This window comes from Anser anser (genome assembly GCF_964211835.1).
Source record: "Anser anser genome assembly, chromosome: 3".
NCBI classification, from domain to species: domain Eukaryota; kingdom Metazoa; phylum Chordata; class Aves; order Anseriformes; family Anatidae; genus Anser; species Anser anser.
The window spans coordinates 70,104,319-70,126,253 of NC_139722.1; the positions used below are offsets into that span (position 1 = coordinate 70,104,319).

A 21,935-nucleotide genomic window follows, 5' to 3' on the forward strand; every position below is an offset into this window, starting at 1 on the left:
TTGTGCTTTTTAACTTTGTAGATCACAATTCATAAAAAAAGAGGACTATTTAGTCTGGAAATTGGCTAATTTGTGAAGCAGTACCAACACTTTATCAGGCTTATCCACTCATTTACATCGCAGCTGTTTAGAACAGTGTTAAATCATGTTGCTGTGCAGGTGCTTGGTTTATAGTTTCACAAGTAAGGATGCAACAAGCACACGCTAACAGCTGCTCAATTTCCATCTGCATTGCAATTCATACCGTGCTTGTGCAATAAGGAAAAATTCTTCTATGCTGTCTGGCCACTCCCTCATTTTTTTCCTTAATTTTCAGCCTTATACATCACTTCTGTTTGAACTGTGGTAATGAAGTGGCTAGGTCTAGGTTTGCCAAGTGGCAGGAACACTTCCACGTACGTGGAAGAGGACTGTCTGTTCTTGTCTGTGCAGTCACCATCCCTGTGCTAGAGTCCTAACAGTTTCCTTATATTTCACCTGTCCTGTTTTCTTTCACCGAATTTCCTTCTTAGTCTATATGCCTCTAGCTCTAGCACCAGTTACGTTTTACACAGTCACGTTACCGTTGTGGTGGCTCTTGCAGTAGAGCCCTGGGAAAGCGCTGCGTGTGACTCCAGGGCTGTCAGTCGCTGCTGCCCGTTCCAGGTGAGCAGAGCATCTGCCCTGCTTGGGCCTTTCATGCTCCGCACCTGCCTGAAGCACCTGGCCGGCTGTGACACCACCTGCATCCTCAGCTGGGCAGCTGGCAAGGGTCAGGATCCTACTCTGAGGGCACTGAGCCTGAGTGTCTCCTGTAAATTAGAACGATGAAAAACTTAAAAAAAAGAAAACAACAACAAATAGTTCTGTGTATCTAATACATTCTGCAAACTGCTGTTTTATGTAGCAAAATAGGCATACACATAAACACAGTCTAATAAACAATTTAAATGTTTATTTGAAAAATGTTAACAGTACAAATCAGTATGGGAAGACTGAGCCTACTTAGTAAGCCAGTACTTTTGTACATTTTTGGGGGGGGTGTTGAGATGTCACGTAGTACTGCTGTCACTAATACAAAAAGCACGTTGTGAACAAGCCACGTTACAAGTTTACAAGTGCTAACGATTTTTATGAGCATAAGGGGCCATAAAAGTATAAAGTGCTTGAAATACAAATCTGCCTTTTTGAGCTTTGTTTTGCATATATGTCAAAGTACTTGAGCAACACAAACGCTTGGTAGTGATACTTCCCTTGCAAGGCATGCTCAACCCTATGAGATACGAACCCAGGTTGGGCAGCTTTGTTTCAGCTTGCAGGCACGTGTCATGTTTGTGATACTCCTCTGTCCTTTTCTGAAAAACGCTATCTGGGGACTTCAGGACACCCTGAATTTCATCATCTCACTACTGAGGACAGCTGAACTGGTTGATCTAGGGGTGTGAAGGCAGCCAGCATCCTGACTTGAGCCGCGAGAAGTGACTTCACAGAAGTTAAAACCAATGGTAACCCTCAGGGTAGAAAGCTGTTTTATTTTGAAGCTTCTGAAAAAGGCTGTACGTTTATGGAGAGGCACAGGGAAATCAGCTTTGGGCCTCAGCCTGTGTCCCTTTACCAAATAATCAACTGACTTAAGTTTTCTTTGTAGGAAAGAAGGGATTAAGATCAAGTGCCAAATTTCAAGTCAACTAAAAATTCATTAATTAAAACAAAACAAAACAAACTTCAAAGTCAACAAAGCATTAAGTACATGCTTTCTCATCTAAATTGCTTTTCCTGTCTGGAACATCCGAAGGCGAGCTGATGGTTATCACAGGTACAAAGCTGACTTGATCCAGCAGAAGGATGCCTCTGAAAGGTAAGATTACCTGGCATTAGAAAATAGTATACAAAATAATTCTGCGTTCTAAAAATTAGAACTAGCTCTTGTTTCAGAGGGGTCCCGTGACCCAGTTTGTGCGTCTGAACTATCAGCAGGGAAGGCTCTCAGATCAGTTTCAAAGTAGCCTAAAACTGCCCAGCTTTTCAGCTTCTTGGACTGCTCTGACAAGCCATGCACAACCTGCATGTGCTCCAGCTGAAGAAGAAAGTACTGCGCGCTGCTTCCTCTCTTCTCTACTTCCTCTGCCATGGCTAGACTGTCAGGCACTGGGCTGAACAGATCATGTTGGTTAGAACTTTATTTTCTAGTTCTGCTTAGTTCAAAGCCTCACACGTTGCAGTATTAAGCTATTTACTGCTGTGGTACAAACTTTCTTCGCTTTTTCTACCTCTAACAGGTTAGTTACAGGAAGTACTCTAACCTGGTGGCATGCTTTGTGAAGTGTCACGAGGAAGCAGGATATCTGTTGTCACTGCAGTTTCCCGCTTCCCCAACTTGCCAACCCTCCATTTTCCTAGCACTGTCAGAAGTACGGAGACCATTTTTATCCCTTGGTGGATATATAAATTAACCACGCTCAGGGCCTTTCAGAAGCACAGCTGGTCAGTATTATTTGAGAGTATCAGCTGTGCTTGCTCGGAGTGAGGAAGCATGCTTTGCTGTCAGTCATTTCTCCTGAAAGAACATATGGTTCCAAGGATTAGGGCTTGCTGAATTGACTTGGGTTGCTTAAAAATGTTCGTGCTTGCCCATTCCAGCACTAAACCTATACTGATTCTCAGCTACAGTTACCATTTTATCTTTCCATGCCTTGTTTGGGAAACTTGCTTCTCTGAAAAATACTTGTGTAGCTGGTAACATCCCAGCTGAGTGAATAAAGCCATTCACAGACGACCAGCCTGACTCATAACCTTTTGCCACGAACGATAACGCCACTTCCGAGGGTTTGTAAGCTGCCTATACAGACAGATACTACTTGGAGAAATCTGAAAAGCCAAATTTGAGGCCTTTCATAGCTACAGTAATGACCGTAACACTAGACAGTATGTCAGATTTAGGACTGTTGGAATGGCTTAGCTCTAGCTTCTACCTTCCTCTCTTGAAGCTATGTTAACGGTGTCTCAAAATGTAGTCCTTAGAAAACTTGACAAAAAATTGGCATTATGACAACCAAGCCTAAGACATTTCCAATGAAAGATTTGCCCATGTTCCTCTGAAATGTGTATGCATCAAAAGGCCGCTTGGAATGGAAAGTTACTGGCAGCCTTCTTAGTCAATTGTTGCCGCAGTATTCCTAAAGAATAAGGCTGTTTCTAACTTAAAAAATTTTTTTAGTAGTGCTTTGTCTTCATCAGAGAAAAAAAATTGCAGAAGTTACTTACTTGTTTTCACAGGAAGGGAAAATCACCTTTAAGACTTTCAGAATGAGAGCTGCTCCCACGACTCCAACCACAACGACTTCCATCAAATTAAAGAAGATGGGTAAAGATCGAAACCAGAATCTGCAGAGCCATTTTCTCAAGTCCTCCACCCACTGGCACATCACCTACAACCAAACGGGTAGATAGAAAAAGACGGGTTGCAAAATATAGCAGGTGCAGTTTTTGTGGCTACTCCTGCATCACATTACATGGTGATAATTCTACTTAAATAAACAGATAGATAGATAAATAAATAAATATGCTTCAGTATATGTAAAAGGAGGATGGAGTTGATTGGTGACTCAAACCTCTTTCTTTTACAAAGTTTGGAACCTTCCAACTGAATTATTCTATTTGGAGGTTTTATTTTTGAGGAAGTGACTCATCCTGGAAAGAGTCCCCTCAAAGGAAAGGGAAAATAAAGGGACACTTGAACAGAGGAGGTGAAGGATGGGTTATTTTGGCCTAGGCTTAGGGTAGCTGTGATTACATAACTATATGCAGCAGGCAAAGAGTTACTGAAGCCCACGAGAGGGGTAGCAGGTAACTTTCAGCATACTATTTTTGCCATCCTCTTTAATCAGCATGCTGTAATGTGTTTCTTTCAGCCACAAAGGAGGGTGTGGAGCCCACCTCTACCTAATCTGGAACTGAAATTTCTCAAGCTGCTACCGTGTTTCTTAGGGGTGAGACCCATGGCTCATCTCCCAGAGTGGCCAGCACTTGCCTCTAAGCAATGCCAGAAGAAAAATATTTTTTAAAAAAAAGTCACTTAAAGCTCAACAAGAGTCAAAATCATTATAAATAGTCTCATATAACGTAGATATCACAATCTACTTTCATGACATATCTGTGAGGTCACAACGTTTCAGGATTTAGACACTTATTTGATTTCAACTGCAGTAAAAAAACACATTTTGTCACTGCTAAGGGGTAATTTAGAAATGGTTTTGTTTTGTTTTTCTTCTTGGTTTTTAAAGTTTCCTAGAATATGTCTGTAACAGTCTATTGTTCTTAGTGTTTGGCTGTGGGGATTTCTTAGACTTCTGTGGAAATCAGTTAGTGTTAGACACCTCACACAACCGAAAATCCTGTTCTTCAACAACTACAAAGCAGCGAAACAGTCGTCAGAGAAGTCACCTACTAGGCTAAGTAGGAATGGCAATTCTTTACTTGATAAATCTGTTATTATATGCCATGTTGCTTTTTTTCAAATGAAAAATAGAGGACCAAAGACAAAGGTCTAGGAATGTTACACACCTTCTTAATATCTTTAAACGGATGTTTTGGTTGGCCTTTACGCAAAGGAAAACCCCCCTATCTGAATCCTTACAATGCTGTGGTTTGGTTTGTTCTGTAAATATCCAAGGAGGAGGAAAACCTAGTATTTGTACATGTTTCTGAAGACAATACTAAAAACAGCGAAGGAAGACTGTTCCCTAAAACTGTAATACTCATTAAGTCTGCTTTATCCATGCTATGTTGCTAGAATTATACCACCACCACCACAAGAAACCTACCTTGTAAGAAGATGGCGGTTCTATCCTAAGAGGGGTCTCTGGTAACTTGCCAGGTAACGTCTCTTCATCCACTGTAGTTTCTGCTTGCCGGATGAGGTACTGACTGGTGGTTTGCAGTGGATCTTGAATATCTAAAGAAGAAAAGGCAGATTTAGTGGGAGGATTATTTTTTAATTTGACTCTAATCAAGAAAGCAAAGACATGCTGCATTTCTATCTTTATGGTACAACTATCCTAAGTTTACAGGAAGATCACAGAAGGACCTTTTTTTTTTAAAAAAAAAAAACTGTTTTTTTAAAAACTTTAGCAGTGAACTTGGTAAGAAGCAGCAGTGTTACAACGCAGCCTTTAGATGTGCCCTTAGCTGCAAAATTTCAGCTGTCACCAGGTTTAAAAAGTAATGAACTAGACAAAAATATTCATCTCCTATGAAATCCTTGAGTTTTTGACTAAACTAAGCCAAAATAAGATTAAGGTATCCAGTAACTTCTCTTGCTTTAAAGTTATTCACATTTAATAACTTAACTAAACTATTCTCTGGTTTGGAAGTGACCCAGACAGGTATTTCCTTTGCAATTTTCTCCTTCAGTCTCAGGAAAAAGGGGGAGCTTTACAGAAATTTCCATAACAGCACAGAGATAAATTAATTCATGTGAATGTCTGGGTTGCAGGTTTACAAGCACCAAGTAATTCAGAGGAGAACAGATTTAAAAACAAAACAAAAGAAATAACCAGAGTGTAGAAGAGTGGAATTTAGGTGTAAAAAACACTTCCCTGTTAATCCAGAAACTATTTTACTATGCAAAACACGGGAATAATGTTGTTCTTTTGCCCCTGTAAAGCAGTATGTTAACTATGGTTAAAAATATTACGTAACAGCTAAGAGAGATACCTTTTCCTGAGAGGTTGGGAAGTGTAAATAGCATGTCGTTGTCCCTTGGGATGGAATACAGCATGCTTTCTTTCAACGGGACAGTGTAGTTTGAATGTCTAAGTACTCTCAGGTCCTTCACTAAAATATCTATTTCTGTTACTTCTTCCTGCTGAACCTGCAAGAGAGGCAAACATACAGAGTTTAAATTTACTGAGTTTAAAGTAAGGATGAAGTAGGCTGGCAAAGAAAACCAATATGTGACAGAAAACTCCAAGCCATTACGATTTAGACATACAGATGCTGTAACATGAATCAGCATTCTTTGTTTTTACTTAACACGTTTCTACAGCCTATGCCACATTAAAACGTAGGCTAAACAGACTGGGTCTCCCTCTCCCTGCAGAAACGTGGCAGTCAAGCCATGGGCTTTCAACCAAGTCTTACATAGCTCTTCTTGTCAGGGAGGCATTTGAAAGCACAGAAAACTGATATATGTAGTAAAAGGACACATGCAAACATTTAGTGTGCTGCTGAGACAAGACTGACACTTCTGCTTTTGCAGTCATGTTGCTTTTTTTCATACAAGTGAAAAAATCCCACTGAGATCACTCATTGCTGCTTTTATTCTTTTACCTTAAACTTACACTCCTTTTCCTGGAACTTGTATTATTCAGGGCAGGCAACAATGCAGTGTAGAGTAACTGTTTATTCACATATTCAGTTCTACTGCACATTGATGTAGAACAGAATAGTTTTCCTCCTCCTCCAGCACTGCACTGGACCTACTTCATTTAACAATCACTGCGGGCCTCATTTATATAGAAGACACTCAGCATAATTACTGCTAGCACCGGTAACTGCAGTGTAAGGCCAGGAACTGACAGAAATCCAGAGTGTGTGACTACAACAATAACTGCAGCAGAGATACATTTCTGCAAGAAAGGAATGTGGGTTACGATACAGTTTCACTTGTGTTTTCAGAGCCATAGGGGCCAACTGTCTCCTTTTGCTTCTAAGGTGCAGAACAATGCGATGAAAAAGATGATTGTTACTGTCAGCTCATAACTAATGAGAAAGATGGAAAGCTTCTGACTTAAAGGAAGAAAACAGCATGAGCTTTCTGGTCATTCTCACCAGGTGCCTGTGCAAACCTGATATGCATTTTGATATCCAGTTTGAGATCTGAAATACAGCACCGCTACTGTGTAACAGCTGAACCAAAACAAAACATATTAGCCAACTAACAGTGGGATAAGAACCTCATTAAAAAAACAAAACAAAGCCTTCTCAGTGGGATCATCATTTTCATTAACAGAGTAAAATTTTGGCATGATGCAGATCTGTGAAAAGTACTACATGCTGGGTATGCAATTAATTAAAAATCATTGTTATTATCATCCTCCTCCTATAAAAAAATGCAGCGGAATATAAGACAGCAGCTTTTCTTCTATCCAGAACCTTCCTAGTTAGAAAAATAACTACAGCTTATAAGTGATTTTGAGAACTTGGCTCTGTACATTTCAAGCTCAGCTGCAATTGTAGCCCCTCACATTCACCAGTATTTGTGCAAATCAGTTAGCTATATATGTGTTTTTTTTTTCTGTTCATCTCAAAACCCATGTTCAACATCAAGTTTTTTATTCAAATCAATTAATTAGATCACATACACAGTAGCCTAAGGCTAAGCCCTCCGATGGCCCTTCACAACAAGCCCACCTGCTTAATTTGTTGCTGCTGCAAGCCACATGATTGAAATGCTTTGTTAGCTTGGGATAAATAATGGAGAAAAACTCAGAACTCAGAATGAACATATTCCCCTTTTATTAATTTTGTACATTACTTTGAAAATGAATTATTGCTTGTGAGTTTGACTTTCCTTGCGTAAATGCACATTTTGAAAAAGCATGTGACAGTTAATGATATTCTGACAACCTTAATGGAAAATCATCCAAGTTTTAGCTACTAAAATAAGAACAGAAGCATTAAAACTTGAGTTCTCCTCAAGAAACACCTCTGCTACTACACAGGTTGGTATCATCTTCCTCAGTACTGTGCTAGCTACATGTAAACCTTTTAATTCTTGGTTAATATTTGCCTCTCCTAAATTCAAAACAAGCAAAGTGTTGTTGTTTTTTTGTATTATTTTTATTTACCTGTCTTCCATCAATTTCTGTCACTTCTTCCTGAATGACAATCAGCTGCAAGTCAGAACTGGATGCCAAAGGCCACTCGTGGACCATGATGCGAACGCTGACAGTTCCCAGGCGCTGCTGATCTGGTAGGTTATCCAAGCTTCCATTCTCCACTGTTATGACAGAATGTCACGGTTTTCAAAGAGAAACCAACCCAACCAGAAAGCACAACTCTCCAAGGGGCAAACAGATGCAACTCTAACATAGAGTACATGTGCCTTTGCACAGGTAGCATCTCAATGGGAAAGTCATTACAACTACAGAGGGCCACTAGAGCTGGGTTTTAATGAAGAAATAGCTAGCAAGGAAATACGTTCCCTTTCATTTCAGTTTTTTAGAGCTGGGGCTGGGAATTCACCATTTTATTTTGCAAGTGCTTCAAATGTTTTAAATGAATCAAATGCAGTTGGATTTGATGATCTTTGTACGTCCCTTCCAACTGAACTATTCTATTCTATGCTAAACCAGAGATGTCTTAGCGACTGTATCAAAGCCTATACTAGGCTGGTGTCCTTTACAATTCCAGTAACTGCTACTATAAGCAGTTGTAATCTGGAAAACAGATGCCAAGGTTTTTAGCAGTAGATCACCAAATCAAACTCAGAGCAGTCTCATGATACACACAGCAGACAACAGCAGCACTGTACGATCCCCGAAGTGAGGGGAGCTTGCAAACAATGTGGCCTTTGAGGTTTGCATCTAAGCACCCTAAGCTGCACCCTTTGGCTCTACTATTACTGCATTCTTATTTCAGTTGTCCAAAGGAGTTCATAAGAGTAATGCCACAGTCCAGACAGCCCCCTGCATAAACATCTCGATTCATATAACATTCTTCCTCTCAACACTGAAATAAATATGCTCTCCAAAATCATCCTGCTTGGAATATTTGCGTGACTTGCATCACCCTTTCCTTCAAGTGGCTGCCAGAGACCTGTTGTTCCTGGGTTCCAGCACTTCAGCTCTTTTCCACACACACAGCTTATGCTAGACAAGTGTTGGCTCCCTCATGCGTATTTTTCTGCACCTCCCTCACTCCCCACCATTTTCACGTGGGACTGTGACACCTCAAACTCTCTTCCTACTGAAAAGCCTTCTGCTGTTCAACAACCTAACACTCCACTCGTACACAGAGAACTGCCTTCCTACCCTCTGTGTTTCTCCATGAGCTTAATATCCTTCTCCCAGGTACCATGCCTCTCCTTCAGGTGAACTGAGACTCAGATGGCCCCTGTGTCTAAGCCACAAGTGCTACGTGTCACCTGCAGCGCTAGCTTACAAGGCACCCAGGGGGAACGCTTGGCTAGCGCCCTTCATTATGCAGGAACAACTCCATGTGCTCATTTGTTTTATGCTGTGACCCCTTTCCTCATAAAGCTATTTAGATTTTGTAAACATAGAAAAAGGCATTTTGGAACCAATTAGGAATATCTTACAATTAAAAATAAGTGGCAGAAGGAAAAAAAGTGGGGCTATTCCCAATAGGTGTAAGCTAGAGCATTAACCTGTTTGCTGAGTGTTTTCTGATTTGTAGCAGCAAGCAGGCATTAAAGGAGCAAAGCCATAAATATCCCAAGCAGCTGAGGCTCCCTGTGTTCAACCTTTCCTGTCTGTGTAGGGCTGCTCAATCCCCACTACAAGCAATAGGAGCTGAAGATGCTCACCCATCTAAACTTGACTCTGTCGGAACTTGAGGTGGGGACATTGGTGCCAGGCACAACATAACAAAAACACCAAAAGAATACTATTCAGGAGACTTGGTCTCTACTGTTCAAGGGCATGAATGTTTGGCTCAATTTTGATATTATATACAGCTAATAAGGAGCATTTTTTCTACTCTGTTAACAGGTTAACGAGTATCTCAAAATTCCTTCAACCTTTTACAAACATTACCTGAATCTGTCATTGATAATTTAGTTAGTAAATAGTATAACTGTCATTTTACAGGTAACAGACAGGAGAAGCACTGTGTTGAGGACCAGAGCCAAACATGGAGGTGAACAATTCCAGGTTCCTAGCTCCCAGGTCAAATCAGCAATTTTCTCATTGTTTCAGATTCACATTCGTAATTGTAGCCACTGCAAGCTATACAACTATGGTTTGAGAAATTAACAGGAACTACTACAGTAGGGTGTTCGGAGTCTCTCAGAATTAGTCCATAAAATCCTAACTGGTTTTTTGGGGTCAGTTATCTTGCAGGTAAACGACATGTTGCCGTGTTTTTCTGTCCTAGGACAGAAAACACAGAAGCAATAGGAATATATCTATCCCCCAAACAGACAAGTGAATTACTGCTCTCCCACTTCAGAAAAGAAATAGCGTCAAATTAATAATTGATGATATTTGGGAAGGAAGGGTTCAAGAGACAAGGTCATGGCTCAGAGAAGCAATTTAGAAAAGCATTAGTACCCTCTAACTAAACATCGGAATGTAAAGGGAGGATGACCTTAGAAACCAAGCTAGAGACTGCTGCACCTGATCCATCAAGAGATCATTCTGAATACAACAGAAGCTTAAATCAAGTAGTTTAATTGCTCTTGCTTAATTAATTATATAGTATGCTCTGTGTATCTCAAAAATCACAGTGCTTTCTGATCTTTTACAAAAGGTATAGAATTGAATCAGTGTTAAAAATAGCAGTTTCAAGATTATCTGAAGTCCTTAACCACTACAGGACACTAGCAAAACTGCAGTAATTTGTGCTATAATATCCTATCCAGGAGAAACTTCTTTGTCCACTAAAGTCAGACATGAGATAATTAAAAGATCTTCCCAACACTAATTCATATTTTTGCTATTAAATCCCTTTTTGGATATATGCCAACCAGCCTGGGGACACAGCCATTAGCAGGGTGGAGTTGCATCCTTCTGTTTACATTGTCTAGCTTGTAGTGCAAAACACTCTTCTGAAAAGAGAGGCAGTCTCAATTTCAAATGAAACCCTTTACATTTAAGCAAAGGAATGTGACTTGAGAACAAGGTAGTGAGATTATTTTTCCACCCACGTCAGGAGCAAAATTCTCCTAATTTGGGAAATGGTTTGCTTCTACAATGCTGAAGTTAGCAGAGTATGAGAACACGCAGACTTTGTATGGTTTGGTTACTAGATAACAGGGAATCAAAATACAGCAGGAAAAAAAAATTGAGAATACTCACGTATTACTGTTTGACATGTTATGTGGGCAACCCCGCTTTTCATAGGAAAATCATTTAGATATACCTGTCCGTTAACATAGGTGATATTAAAAACAACCTGAAAGACAAACAGACAGAATGAGTGTGCGGTCCTGCCCCTATGCTACAATTCTGTTCCCAGAGGAACACAATTAATACTGACTGAAGTCAGACAAAACAATATATTTGCATCCACATGTGGACCATGTTTCACTGCATATTAATTCATCATTCTACTTATATAGCGAATAAATGAAAAAAACTGACGAACCTGTCCTTTGTGAAATTCTCCATTGCTTTTCAACATCCTAACATTGACTCTGATGGTTTCCTGGAAAACAATGGTGAAAAGAGATGTAAGTTTCTATGAGAAAACACATAAGCAGCTATAGGTCACAGGCAACTTTCACATGCTATCCTGACAGAATGGCAACGTACTAGTCCCAGAGCACGTTGCCAGGCTTTCTACCTGGCAAAAAGAAGAAAGACGAGTATGTTTACTTGTTCCATGTAAGGCTTTTTTTCCTCTTTTAAAATAAAAAGTACTGATGAGAAAAAATGACTGCTTCCCCTTTAAGTATAATTTTTAAAATAGAGATAATAATAATCAAACAAAATTCTCAGAAGAACTTGTTATGCATGGATACAATGGAAAAGAAGTCTCTCATATTAACTGAAACAGAATTGATTAAGCAAGATAAAATGAGATTCTCGGTCTCTGTAAAGATCATTAAACACTTCACTTACTCTTCAAGATGAAGTATAATTTGATACATGTTAGCCTGTACTAAAGAACACTCATTTTTGTCAGCATCAACAGCAATCCTGGTTTTTCTCTTTGGTTACCATTCCCAAATAATGCCACACAGGACTCCTCCAAACCCACAGCTAATAGGGATTTATTTCCTTCTTTCAAACCTCAATTGCTGTAATTTATTGTTTCCCTCATTCGGTCCCTCTCATCTTATCCCTTGTCATTTCAGGGGCTCTATTGCAGATGGGACCTCAAATCTCTCAAATGTGCCCCCTGACAAAGTCTACATCTGGAAACAAACCTCTCTTGAACATAGACAAATATAATGAGTCCCACAGCACTCTCCTGAGTCATCTACACAGAAATAATGTTAAATTCTCTATTTGCCCTTTGGGAACCTTAATTGATTCTATCCGTGTTTAATTTTCCTCTGGAAAACTCTCCTCTGTACCTTCAGCACCTTTTTTTAGCACTGTGTTTAATTAAATTTCACACTAAACAACTAAAATTGAGCTGTGTCTCAAAAGCAAGTACAACTCATGAAAATTTAAAATGAGAGAATGAGTTAATGGCTTTCAGTTTGGGATTTTTAGGCAGGAAATACTCGTATACAGCACAGAACAGAGTGAGCAGAGAGCTTCTGAAGTACAACTCCAATATAAAAATTTCCTTAAAACAGTGGGGGTTAATCAGTACATTGAGGTGGCCAGAACTACCACAAACTGAAAAACATCTAAATCCGAACCAGCAGAAATCTGGCTTCCTATGACAAGCATGGTTTTAAATCCAATACAGATTTAAATTAAAAAAATAATAATAAGTACAGATTTTTTAAAAATAAAGTAGTTTCCTTTGGTTCGAAATGACTCGCCATTGATGTTTCAGATACATTTGTAAAGTCAATAGGAAAATTCTCTGGCCACTGAGACCAAAAATAAAATTTCTTTCTCCATGCCCCTCCTAGGAAATGGGTGTTTATACTGACTTTTCTCCAAAACTCAAATCCAAGTTATTCATATTAAATGAAACTTATCCATTTACTTAGAAAACCAGCAGTCTATTAACGAATATGTAAACCACGTTAATGATATAACAGTAGGATGTAATCTATTCTGTCATCCTGCAACTTCCTCAAACCACTTTTTCCTCATGTTTTAAGAATGCTGTATATTTAAAACAAAAATCCCCTAAACTTTTAGCACTTTATTGAGCATCTGGAGCTGTGCTTCTTTCAGACTTCCTAGTATTTTCTGCCTTATAGAATTCAAAGGGCCCAGAGGAGGGACCTTCCCAGCAGTCTTAACAGTCCTTCAGTTTTTGAGCTTTAAATCTGAGCTGCTTTACCCAGAAAGTATTTTGCAATCTTCTTTCACCGCCACTGATGTGACTCACGGAGATTACTAGAAAAAGGAAATGACTGGTAGATAGCTACTACTGAAAAGAAGGAAAATCCCCCTGCTCTTTGTTTTAGTCAAATGCTGTATTTGATAATGAAGGGCATAGGGCAAAGTAGATACGCTCAGCAACTGAGCACCATATGCACCAGGTGAAATATGTGTGAGGATTAATCTTCTTCAAGGCAGCTGTCAGTTCTGCTGATTTAGTATCCAAAAGCACGGTCACAGGTGACGGTATATACTTAAAGCTTGCACTCAAAAAGCATATTGCATGTTTAAGAAATCAAAATATTTAGGCGGTACACACCCATGCTGTCAAATTTACAAAAAGTAGATCTTAGCATGCAGACACGACAGCTGAGCTGACCTAGAGGCCTCTGCCACAGAAAGGCTGCAAATCTCTGCTCTCCAGCACATCATCCTTCCCTCTCCTTTACCCCAAGCCGGCAAGCCATTTCAGCTCATTAAATGGGCAGGAGAACTTCCACATTTTTGCCTATTTCTTCTGAAAAGAAGAACATTTCTTCTGACAAGAAGAAATGGACAAGAAGAGGCACGGGACTGCTGACCCCGCAGGCCCGAGCTGCCGGACAGGCTCTGTGCTGGGGCTGCCTCTGCCCCTCAGCGGCACGGGTTTGTAAAGCCGCCCCGAAACTCTGGGCTACGATCAGCCCTCTGCCAAAGCTGTTACACCATGACCCTTCACAAGCGACGGAGAACTCATATTCTTGCCTTTTTGCCCACCAGTCGGTTCCCATCTGGAGCCAACAATTTCTTCTCCTGATGACTGCCTGTATTCTGTATACACATAGTGGCATATCTGATTTTTTCAGGCTAGAAACACTTGTTCCTGAGCTGTCATTGTATTCTTGTTTTGCCCAAGCAGTCTGACAAGACTTGGTATGAAACATTTCAAGCAGATGTCCAAGTTTCGGTGCTAACAAATAACTAGTTTTCAACTGTTCCTGCCCCAAACGTTCACAAACTGATACAGAAACATCTCCAGGACCAGAGGAAGACCACCTCTTCCAGATAAGAGCCAACCAAATGTCATTCCTGACGGACGCTAATTCAACTTATTCTTAAAGCTCTCCAGTGATGTCCAAAATTTTCACACTCTCCTCAACTACTTTAATGCTCAGCTATCTTTAACATTAAACGTTTTCCTGGTGCCTAACCTGAAGCTTCCTTGCTTTATGAACAGCTTGCTCACCACTCTTCACAATATCTTCCCACAGAAAATAACAGTTTTCCTGATTTTATGTTATTTCTCCCAGCTCACTTAATTCTTCCTTAGAGACCGGTTCCTCACCGCTGGCTTCCTACTGGTCTTTCCTGACCGTCTGCACCCAAAACGCAGCGGGGCCCACCTCCCCGACCCTACACACCCCATAACAGAGTCTACATGAGGACAAGAGCCACAAGACTGCCAAACATAGTGAAATGTGGGCCAGGGGGCTCACCCACAGCAGGGTCTGTGTGGTGCACAGCCTTCCTTCCCCCTGTTAACACAATCCCAGTGGGTGGCCCCTTGACATCTGCCTGAGGGTCCGTGCTCAAGAGCCGTACGTAGTTAATGGCTGCTGAGGTGAGAGGAAGGCAGGCGGGGCCGCCAACTGCCCTTGTATCCTGCTTCCATGGTGAACTGCCCGACCAGGCAACCCCCACCTGTCACTAAGTGCTCCCAGATGGGGCCATCTCACCGTCTTTCCAGTTCCAGGCGTGAAGACTCACGGACTTATGAAACATCCTTTAATTTCAACAGAGTTTGATTATGTTAGCATAATACAATTCACTACTTGGAAAACAAAAAAAAGGCACTTTACAGCTTTACAGATAGGCCTTATAGCTACACACCTCGCTACTAAGAAAAGTAAGTAACTCCACATCATTTATTTTGTGTATCAAAAACAATGGAGCCAATCCTGCAATAACAAAGCTGCTGAGTGCAGGACATGGGCCCTATGCAGTAATCCACAATATTGCTCTTCTGAGTTCTGGAGAAGCCTGAACTATGAGTATAAACCTTGTTTGTATCACTTGCAACACATTTTTGAGTATTAACAATATCACAAATGTTCATATAAGTCTCAGATAGTCTTGTAATTTAAAACATTCATTGGAATACTTGAGAAAGCTGCTCTTTGAGAGTCAGAATCGAAGGACAGCCCGACAAAGCAATTCGGGTCCCCAGGAATCAGGCTGTGCTTTCAGCTTACCACTGACAGCCATCCCATCACTCACAGCGCCTTAGCCCTCGCTGTGCTGCCGAATACCTTCACACAAAACTCTGCAATTTACACTAGAAATTGCCCCGTTCTTAATGCCCTTACAGGATGTAGAAGTGTCTCCTGAGTTTTCCTAAGACTTCTCATCGCTGTTTTAGTGCTCCAGCAGTGATATTTACAGAGGTAATGGCCACAGGACCTGTAAAGAAGACAGCACTTCCACCACAAATGCACGTCATTCTCTTCTTGGAAAGCTAGGCTATGGCAATAATAATGTGGCAATGTACACTACAGGATTTTTGTGAACTAGTGAATTTTTGTAAATCCGAATCAACAGCGATGAGCAGGTAGTGATCATTTTCTAATCCTTTCTCTTCAGCCAAGTGCTGCAACAGAACCCAGGAGAGTTACGTGGGGCAACACAGCAGTAGCAAAAGAGCAAGATGACAGAAAGAATACATAAAGCATCTGACATAATTTTAAAGGGAATATTCATTAGTTCTTAAAGACTCCCCACACCAATGCCACACAAATCTACAGAGAACGCTTCACCCAACCCCAGCCTTTCATGAAAAATGCTGCACAAGACAAAGCTGTTTGGTCTAATCACGCAGGAGCTTCAAACAGATCTGACTACAGAATCATGAAAAAACCTCTGGCAGGCGGTAGGTACCTGCTGCAGCGCACTGTACAGTTTCCCCCAGCACAGGGTAACTGCTGAGTCCCGCACAAGCGCATCACTCCCACAAAGCCCATCTCCAGACCGAGCCAGGAGCAGCCAGCCCACTTCAGGCACAGCTGTTCTCTCTTGAGGCTCTGTCTGTGCTGGCAGGCAGGGAAGCGGAGCGGGCAGCACTAGGAGCAGATGGCACAGCGCCTGGCAAGATGGCCAGCTGCACGGCGAGCGGCGGACAGACCATCCCCTCGCGGCAGCTGCGCAGGCACAGCTGGGATAGCCTGCCTGCAACACGAACAAGTGAAGTCGAAGGAAGGTTGCCAAACAGGTGAGAAATGGACAAAACTAAAATCTGAGCAGGCAGTCAGGCATAGCTGAGTTAAGAAATAGGCATGGTGCAGTCCTTGACAAGTTTGCAGGATGATAATTAGCCCCTCACGTTTTACCAAATTTTGGTACAAAATCTTCTCAAAGGAGGTTTGGCGTTATTAAACTGCATGACAATATTTAGGGTATAACAATGAAATTCAGTATTAAAGTAACCAAAGCTGAACTATCCTTGTTAGTAAACAAATCTAACACAATGATGCTTTTGCTTTTCTTTACTTTTCTGAACAAGCAGAAAAATAAGCGTCCTCGCTTTGCAATGATTCATAGTATAATACTGCTTATCCCTGCCTTAGCCCCGCGTATGTTCCTAGAACTAATTGCCTTTGCTTTCTCCCTATTATATCAACTAACACTATGAATATTTTAACAGGAGTTTTAAAGGCGAATGCTTAGTCTCACATCATCAGGACACAGTTGCATCATACTGCTTTAATTTAATCAAATATACATGGAAAGATGATGTGGTGCCTTTTAAGTATAAAGCTCAGAACATGTGCCAGGCTGGTAATAGAGAACCTGGGATAAAGCTAGGAAAGAAATACTTCAGAGTGTCACAATTAAAAAGTTTCTTTGATTAAAATACATTACACCCACCGAATCCGTACTCACATGGCTGATGGAGTGAAGATTACTTTTTTGTGTTGTGAAACAATCTATCCACATAGAGGTTTCCTACAGTCAACAAAAGCCTGAAAAAAAATGTTTTTCAAGCAACTGCACTAAAAAATTCTGGTAGGCAAATAAGCCTTTTCAAAAGTAAACAGTTAAATCTAAATTATCTAGAGACAAATGGAGTAAACAAACATCACAGCATTCAGCCCACTGTGCTTTTAGCCAGTTTTTATCAGCACGTTAAAAATAATCTAGAACACAAAATCTAATTCTCGACCTAGCATCAGAAAAGCACAGTCCTTTAATGCAAAGATCAGTTATCTTGTTGCATTATTCCATGCCTTTTTTATATAAGCTTATGTCTAATATCAATCACTCTGTAATCCAGATTTGCTTGTCCAAATTTCAGGAGGAGAAAGCAAAACTAAAGCACACATGCTAACATTTTTTAAAAAAGCCCAGATTTCAAAACAGCTTATTTAAGAAACGACAAGTATTGCACAACAATGGGGGCGTTCACATTCCGGAGCTCAACAGAAGTGTTTCAGACTTACAAAACGCAATTGCACACACGTTATTCCAAAATTCCAACGTCTTTCCTCAATCCTTCCATTACAGGTTTTGTAACATCATGGCCATCAACTTGGAGGTAAACTTTCACACAATGCACAAGAACTACAAAATGTGAAGCTATCCGAAGTATTCTGCCAGCGTACTCCCGGGATTATGGAGTGCACAGTCACGGTAGCCAAAGAAAAGCTTAAAAGACCACCTGCAGTCCCAAACCTTCCTGAGGAAAGATCCTTCTGCCCCCATGCCATGAGCTGTTAAGCTCGTGGCTTCTGAAGCCAGCCCATGAGTGCTGAATTCCCGCTCTGCCTGTTCCCTTCTTCTCCTACCACGCTACTTAATATAAATCAGCTCCTGCTCAGACAAGAGCAACTCTTCTACTCAAAACTCTTTCAAGACGTGTTCTTCCTTTTACATCAAACATGATCCTGTACGTACAAAAAGAAGCAGTGCAGAAGGAAACACGAGTTCTTATTTGTATACATATTTTAAAATCTCAAACTGAAAAAAAGTAATAGAAGTGCACATTCCCTTTTTGACTCTTGAAAGAGCTTTCTGCACATACTTACACCACCACACCACTATAAAGCTGAAACGGTGCAGATGTTTCTAAACTGGCAAAAACTTTGATGGCAAACCACCCGAATAGTACAGCATGAAAGGACAAACCTGTCCCCACAAGCAAACAGCACGGCTGTGCTCGCCAGGCGTTACACCCCGGTTACTCCATCAGGCTTTACTCTGAAACGTACCTACCCTGTTTCTGACCCCAAGCTGGCTTCCACGTAACCAGCTCAGGCATCCCTGCGCCACGCTCACTCACGCCTTCAGATCCTAAGACAGCATGAGCAGATGTGCCTCCGTGTCTCGTATAATTGCCCGCTGTGGGAAATAGCTTTAACACTACCAGGCTGAAGTTTTGGTGTGAAAGTGTGACAGTTTCTGGATGGAAGACGGTCAGCAAGAGCGCAGGTTTATATCCCTCTGCTGCTTCTGCTTGCCAAATCCCACTTAGCTCTCCTTTTCTCAGAGGGGGATCTGCGAAGTACCTGAACTTTCTCTGCCCTCTCGTACTTCCGTGCACCTGACTTCAAGCACAGGCACACTTTTATAGATCTCTGAAGATCTAGGTCCCCATTTTGAAGAGCTAAGCCCATCTCTCTTCAGAGGCTCACCAGGAGAAGCAGAGACCAGGAAGTCAGCCCAGGAATCCTGCTTTGCAGCGCAGGATGTGCCAGCGCAGGGCCTGCGCCAGGCTGCCTTGGAATGGCTTTATTCAAACGAAGGAACTCTGGAGGAAAAGAAGCCATAATAAACTCACTCGCATGACAGCAATTTTGCTCTGGCTAGACAAGTGACTATGAACCTGACAGAGCTCTTCCTTCTTTGGGATTTCACACCTGGCAGGTCACGATTACTAGGGTTTGAGGAACATATTTAGCCACGACTTAACCACAGACACAAAAGCAGCTGGCTCTCTTCCGTAATTCTCCAGGTCACAGCTCACCCCTGTCACAGCGCATCACTTCATTCCCACTGAGAACGTCTCCGCACAGTACCAAAAGCCTTCTGTTCCTCGAAAAGCCACCACATTTAACTCGAAACGGAGCTTACCAAGACACAGCACGGCTTCTGGAAGGGGAAAGCAGATGGCACGACGCCCCGCGATATGCCGGTACCCTTTCGCTGGTTCAATTCACGGGCACAGACATGACGAGGAGGAGCAGTGGACCCAATGCACCGCGTCCCCCGGTAGCACCGAGCCGTCACGGCGCGGCCGGGCACACGGCACACCGCGCCGTACCGCACACAAGTAACCACCCCACCCCCCGACCTGCCGGCCGTTTTTTGGGCACATTAAATCCCATTTAAGCCCCGCAGGGCGCACTGCGGGCACGGTCAGCGAGCCTCGCCCTTCCCTACCGCCCCGGGGGGATCCCCCGGCGGCGGGGCGCTGCCTGCGGGCAGGGGTCGCGGCGCACAGCCCCCCTCCGCCCAGCCGAGCCCCCCCGCAGCCCCGCCGGTCCCCGGAGGGCCCCGCGGAGCCTCCCGGCCCGGCTCGGCCCGGCCCGGTACCTGGCCCAGCTGCGGAGCGGCGGCCGGGCCCAGCAGCGCGGCGGCCAGCGGCGGCAGCAGCAGCAGCAGCGGCGGCAGCAGCAGCCCGGGCCGGCCCCGCGCCGCCTCCATCTTGCGACCCGGGAACGAAAACAAAGTGAAACACCGCCGGCGGGGCGGGGACGGGGGGCGGGCGGGGAGACGGGGCGGTGTGGGGCGAGGGGAGGCGGCCGGAGCCGGGCATGGGGTGAGGGGTGGTGGCAGGAGCCGGGCATGAGGCGAGGGGAGGTGGCCGGAGCCGGCCCTCTGGTCAGGTCTCCCCTCAGAAGGGGCCTCCCGCGGCTCGGAAGTGATTGTTGTTGTTGTTATTTTTGATCCAAGAGTTCTTCAGGGTAGGCGAGAGGGAAACTTGACGAGCGCTCAAACCCACGGGCGAAGAGGAACGCACTGGGTCTCCGGGTCCTTGTTGGGTATATGGAGGCGTACAGCGGCTTATTTGCGACGAGAAAGAGGGAGGGCGTCTCACTGGCAACCAAAAAGCTTTCTGATAATAACTTTATAACGGCAAGGGTGGCAAACAGCAGGTACCCCAGTAATGTTTTAATACAGCCGGGATACAGCAATAACGTCCCGTTGAAGGAATCTGTAGCCCCACTACATCTTGCACTGTGACTCACACAGTTGATGGTGAACATAAAGCATAAAAACCAGAAGCTTGTTATTTCATACGCACTTTGCAGTCGTGACACACTGGTATAAACATCCGGCATGAGATACAAGGCATTGGAAAGGGAAATTTTCGTATTGTGAAATGTGTATTACATGAAAACCTCAAATATTTCATCACTAAATACATTTATTATCAGTAGTTAGTACGATTTTAGATGTTAGAAAAAATAAAATTGATTAACTGATTTCCCTGTAATCGTACAAGTCACTAATGGATGAGGAATAAAAGCAGATGTCTTAATTTCCAGTGTCTCTCTTTAACATCGCACAGTTTCTCTTAAACCTGTCCTACAGCTGCCTTTTTGTGTGTGTGTGTGTAAATCTATTGTGTGCAGTAAATTAAAAAAAAATAATAGATAAAGGATCTGTTCACTGTGCAATCTAATGAGGCAAAAATCTACATGTCAGCTCCCCAGCATGACATTTTGCCAAGTCTCTTAAGGGGCACGTAAGAGTCTCTGGGGACAGGATGGCAGCTACAAGAATGCGACTCTTGTTAGTACTTGCAGTCGTTTGCATGTGCTGGTGGGAGGAAGTTTAAGTTATGTACATTCCTAACTACGCGTTGCACTTCATGCGTAAATCAGATTGGAGGTTATGTCCCCACAAGGCTGGTGAGTCCTAGATGCACAAAAGCAAGCTACAATACTCCAGTTTTTCGTGTGTTAGGTTGATGATTAAAATGTTTACTGAATGTACCAAAGGCATAAAAATTAATGGTGTCAGAGCATATAAAAGTACAAGGAAACAAGGCTCGCTGACCTGTCGAATTTATAGATTCAGCAAAGTTCAAGCTGGGTTATCAGCTCACCTCAAGGAATTCAGCATCTCACTGAAATGGAATACAGGAATACCTGTTCCTTCCTGAATGTCTCTGAATGTCTCCTTCTGCAACTTTCTTGGTAAATTATCTATTAAGTAGTATTTTGCTTCTGTGTTTGTGTTTCCTTCATTCTTTCCTTTTTCTCCCAGTCTTTTGCACGTCCTTTTCTTCAGTCCTCTCACTCTTTCTTCCCTTCTTTTTATTCTCCTGGAACTTAGTTAAAAATAAAAAAAATGCATTAAAATTTTTCAACTTCTCACTTTCTTTCCCCAAATTTTCCAAGCTTTCATTAGTCTCAGAGCACAGGGGATGTATAAATATATAATGTAAATAGTAAAATTCCTACCAATAGCTAAATAACTTTTGCAGTTATTTATTTTATCCCATCTTTTCTCTTCAGTATTTCACAAGTTCAGCTGGAAGAGACCTTCAGACAACATTGAGTCCAACTGCCTGACCACTTCAGGGGTAACCAAAAGTTAAAGCGTATTATTGAGGGCTTTATCTGAACATCTCTCATTTGTTTTGTGACTAAAAAGAGATATAATAGTCTGGCCTAAGCAAGTGGTATGCTTTCTTGCTGAAGGCCAAAGTATGAGCTCTCAAACTAGCAAGTAAATTGTTAAACTTCAGTCAGCACCGGCTTGCATAAAACTGATGTG

General features: G+C 42.3%; 1 protein-coding gene across 3 annotated transcripts; it reads right to left on the reverse strand.

Moving 5' to 3' along the window:
- Positions 1 to 916: 916 nt before the first annotated feature.
- On the reverse strand, positions 917 to 19,899 carry GINM1 (glycosylated integral membrane protein 1). Of its 3 annotated transcripts, none has more exons than XM_083829989.1 (8): positions 19,743 to 19,899; positions 11,311 to 11,370; positions 11,022 to 11,118; positions 7,830 to 7,981; positions 5,695 to 5,851; positions 4,803 to 4,933; positions 3,244 to 3,407; positions 917 to 1,830 (listed from the first exon to the last, which is right to left on the reverse strand). In XM_083829989.1, the coding sequence occupies exons 1-8, from the start codon at positions 19,851 to 19,853 to the stop codon at positions 1,722 to 1,724; spliced, it is 981 nt and encodes a 326-aa protein (XP_083686115.1). In that variant the 5' UTR covers positions 19,854 to 19,899; the 3' UTR covers positions 917 to 1,721. The 3 variants fall into 3 exon arrangements, with proteins under 3 accessions (XP_083686115.1, XP_083686117.1, XP_083686116.1); XM_083829991.1 differs by lacking the exon at positions 19,743 to 19,899 and adding an exon at positions 19,281 to 19,596; XM_083829990.1 differs by lacking the exon at positions 19,743 to 19,899 and adding an exon at positions 17,094 to 19,203.
- Positions 19,900 to 21,935: the final 2,036 nt, after the last annotated feature.

Coding starts and splice junctions, on each gene's coding strand:
- GINM1 (XM_083829989.1), bottom strand. CDS start 19,853: ATGGAGGCGGCGCGGGGCCGGCCCGGGCTGCTGCTGCCGCCGCTGCTG. Junction 11,371..19,742: donor CCGCTCCGCAGCTGGGCCAG/GTACCGGGCCGG, acceptor ATTGTTTTCCAG/GAAACCATCAGAGTCAATGT. Junction 3,408..4,802: donor AACCGCCATCTTCTTACAAG/GTAGGTTTCTTG, acceptor GTTTGGTTGTAG/GTGATGTGCCAGTGGGTGGA.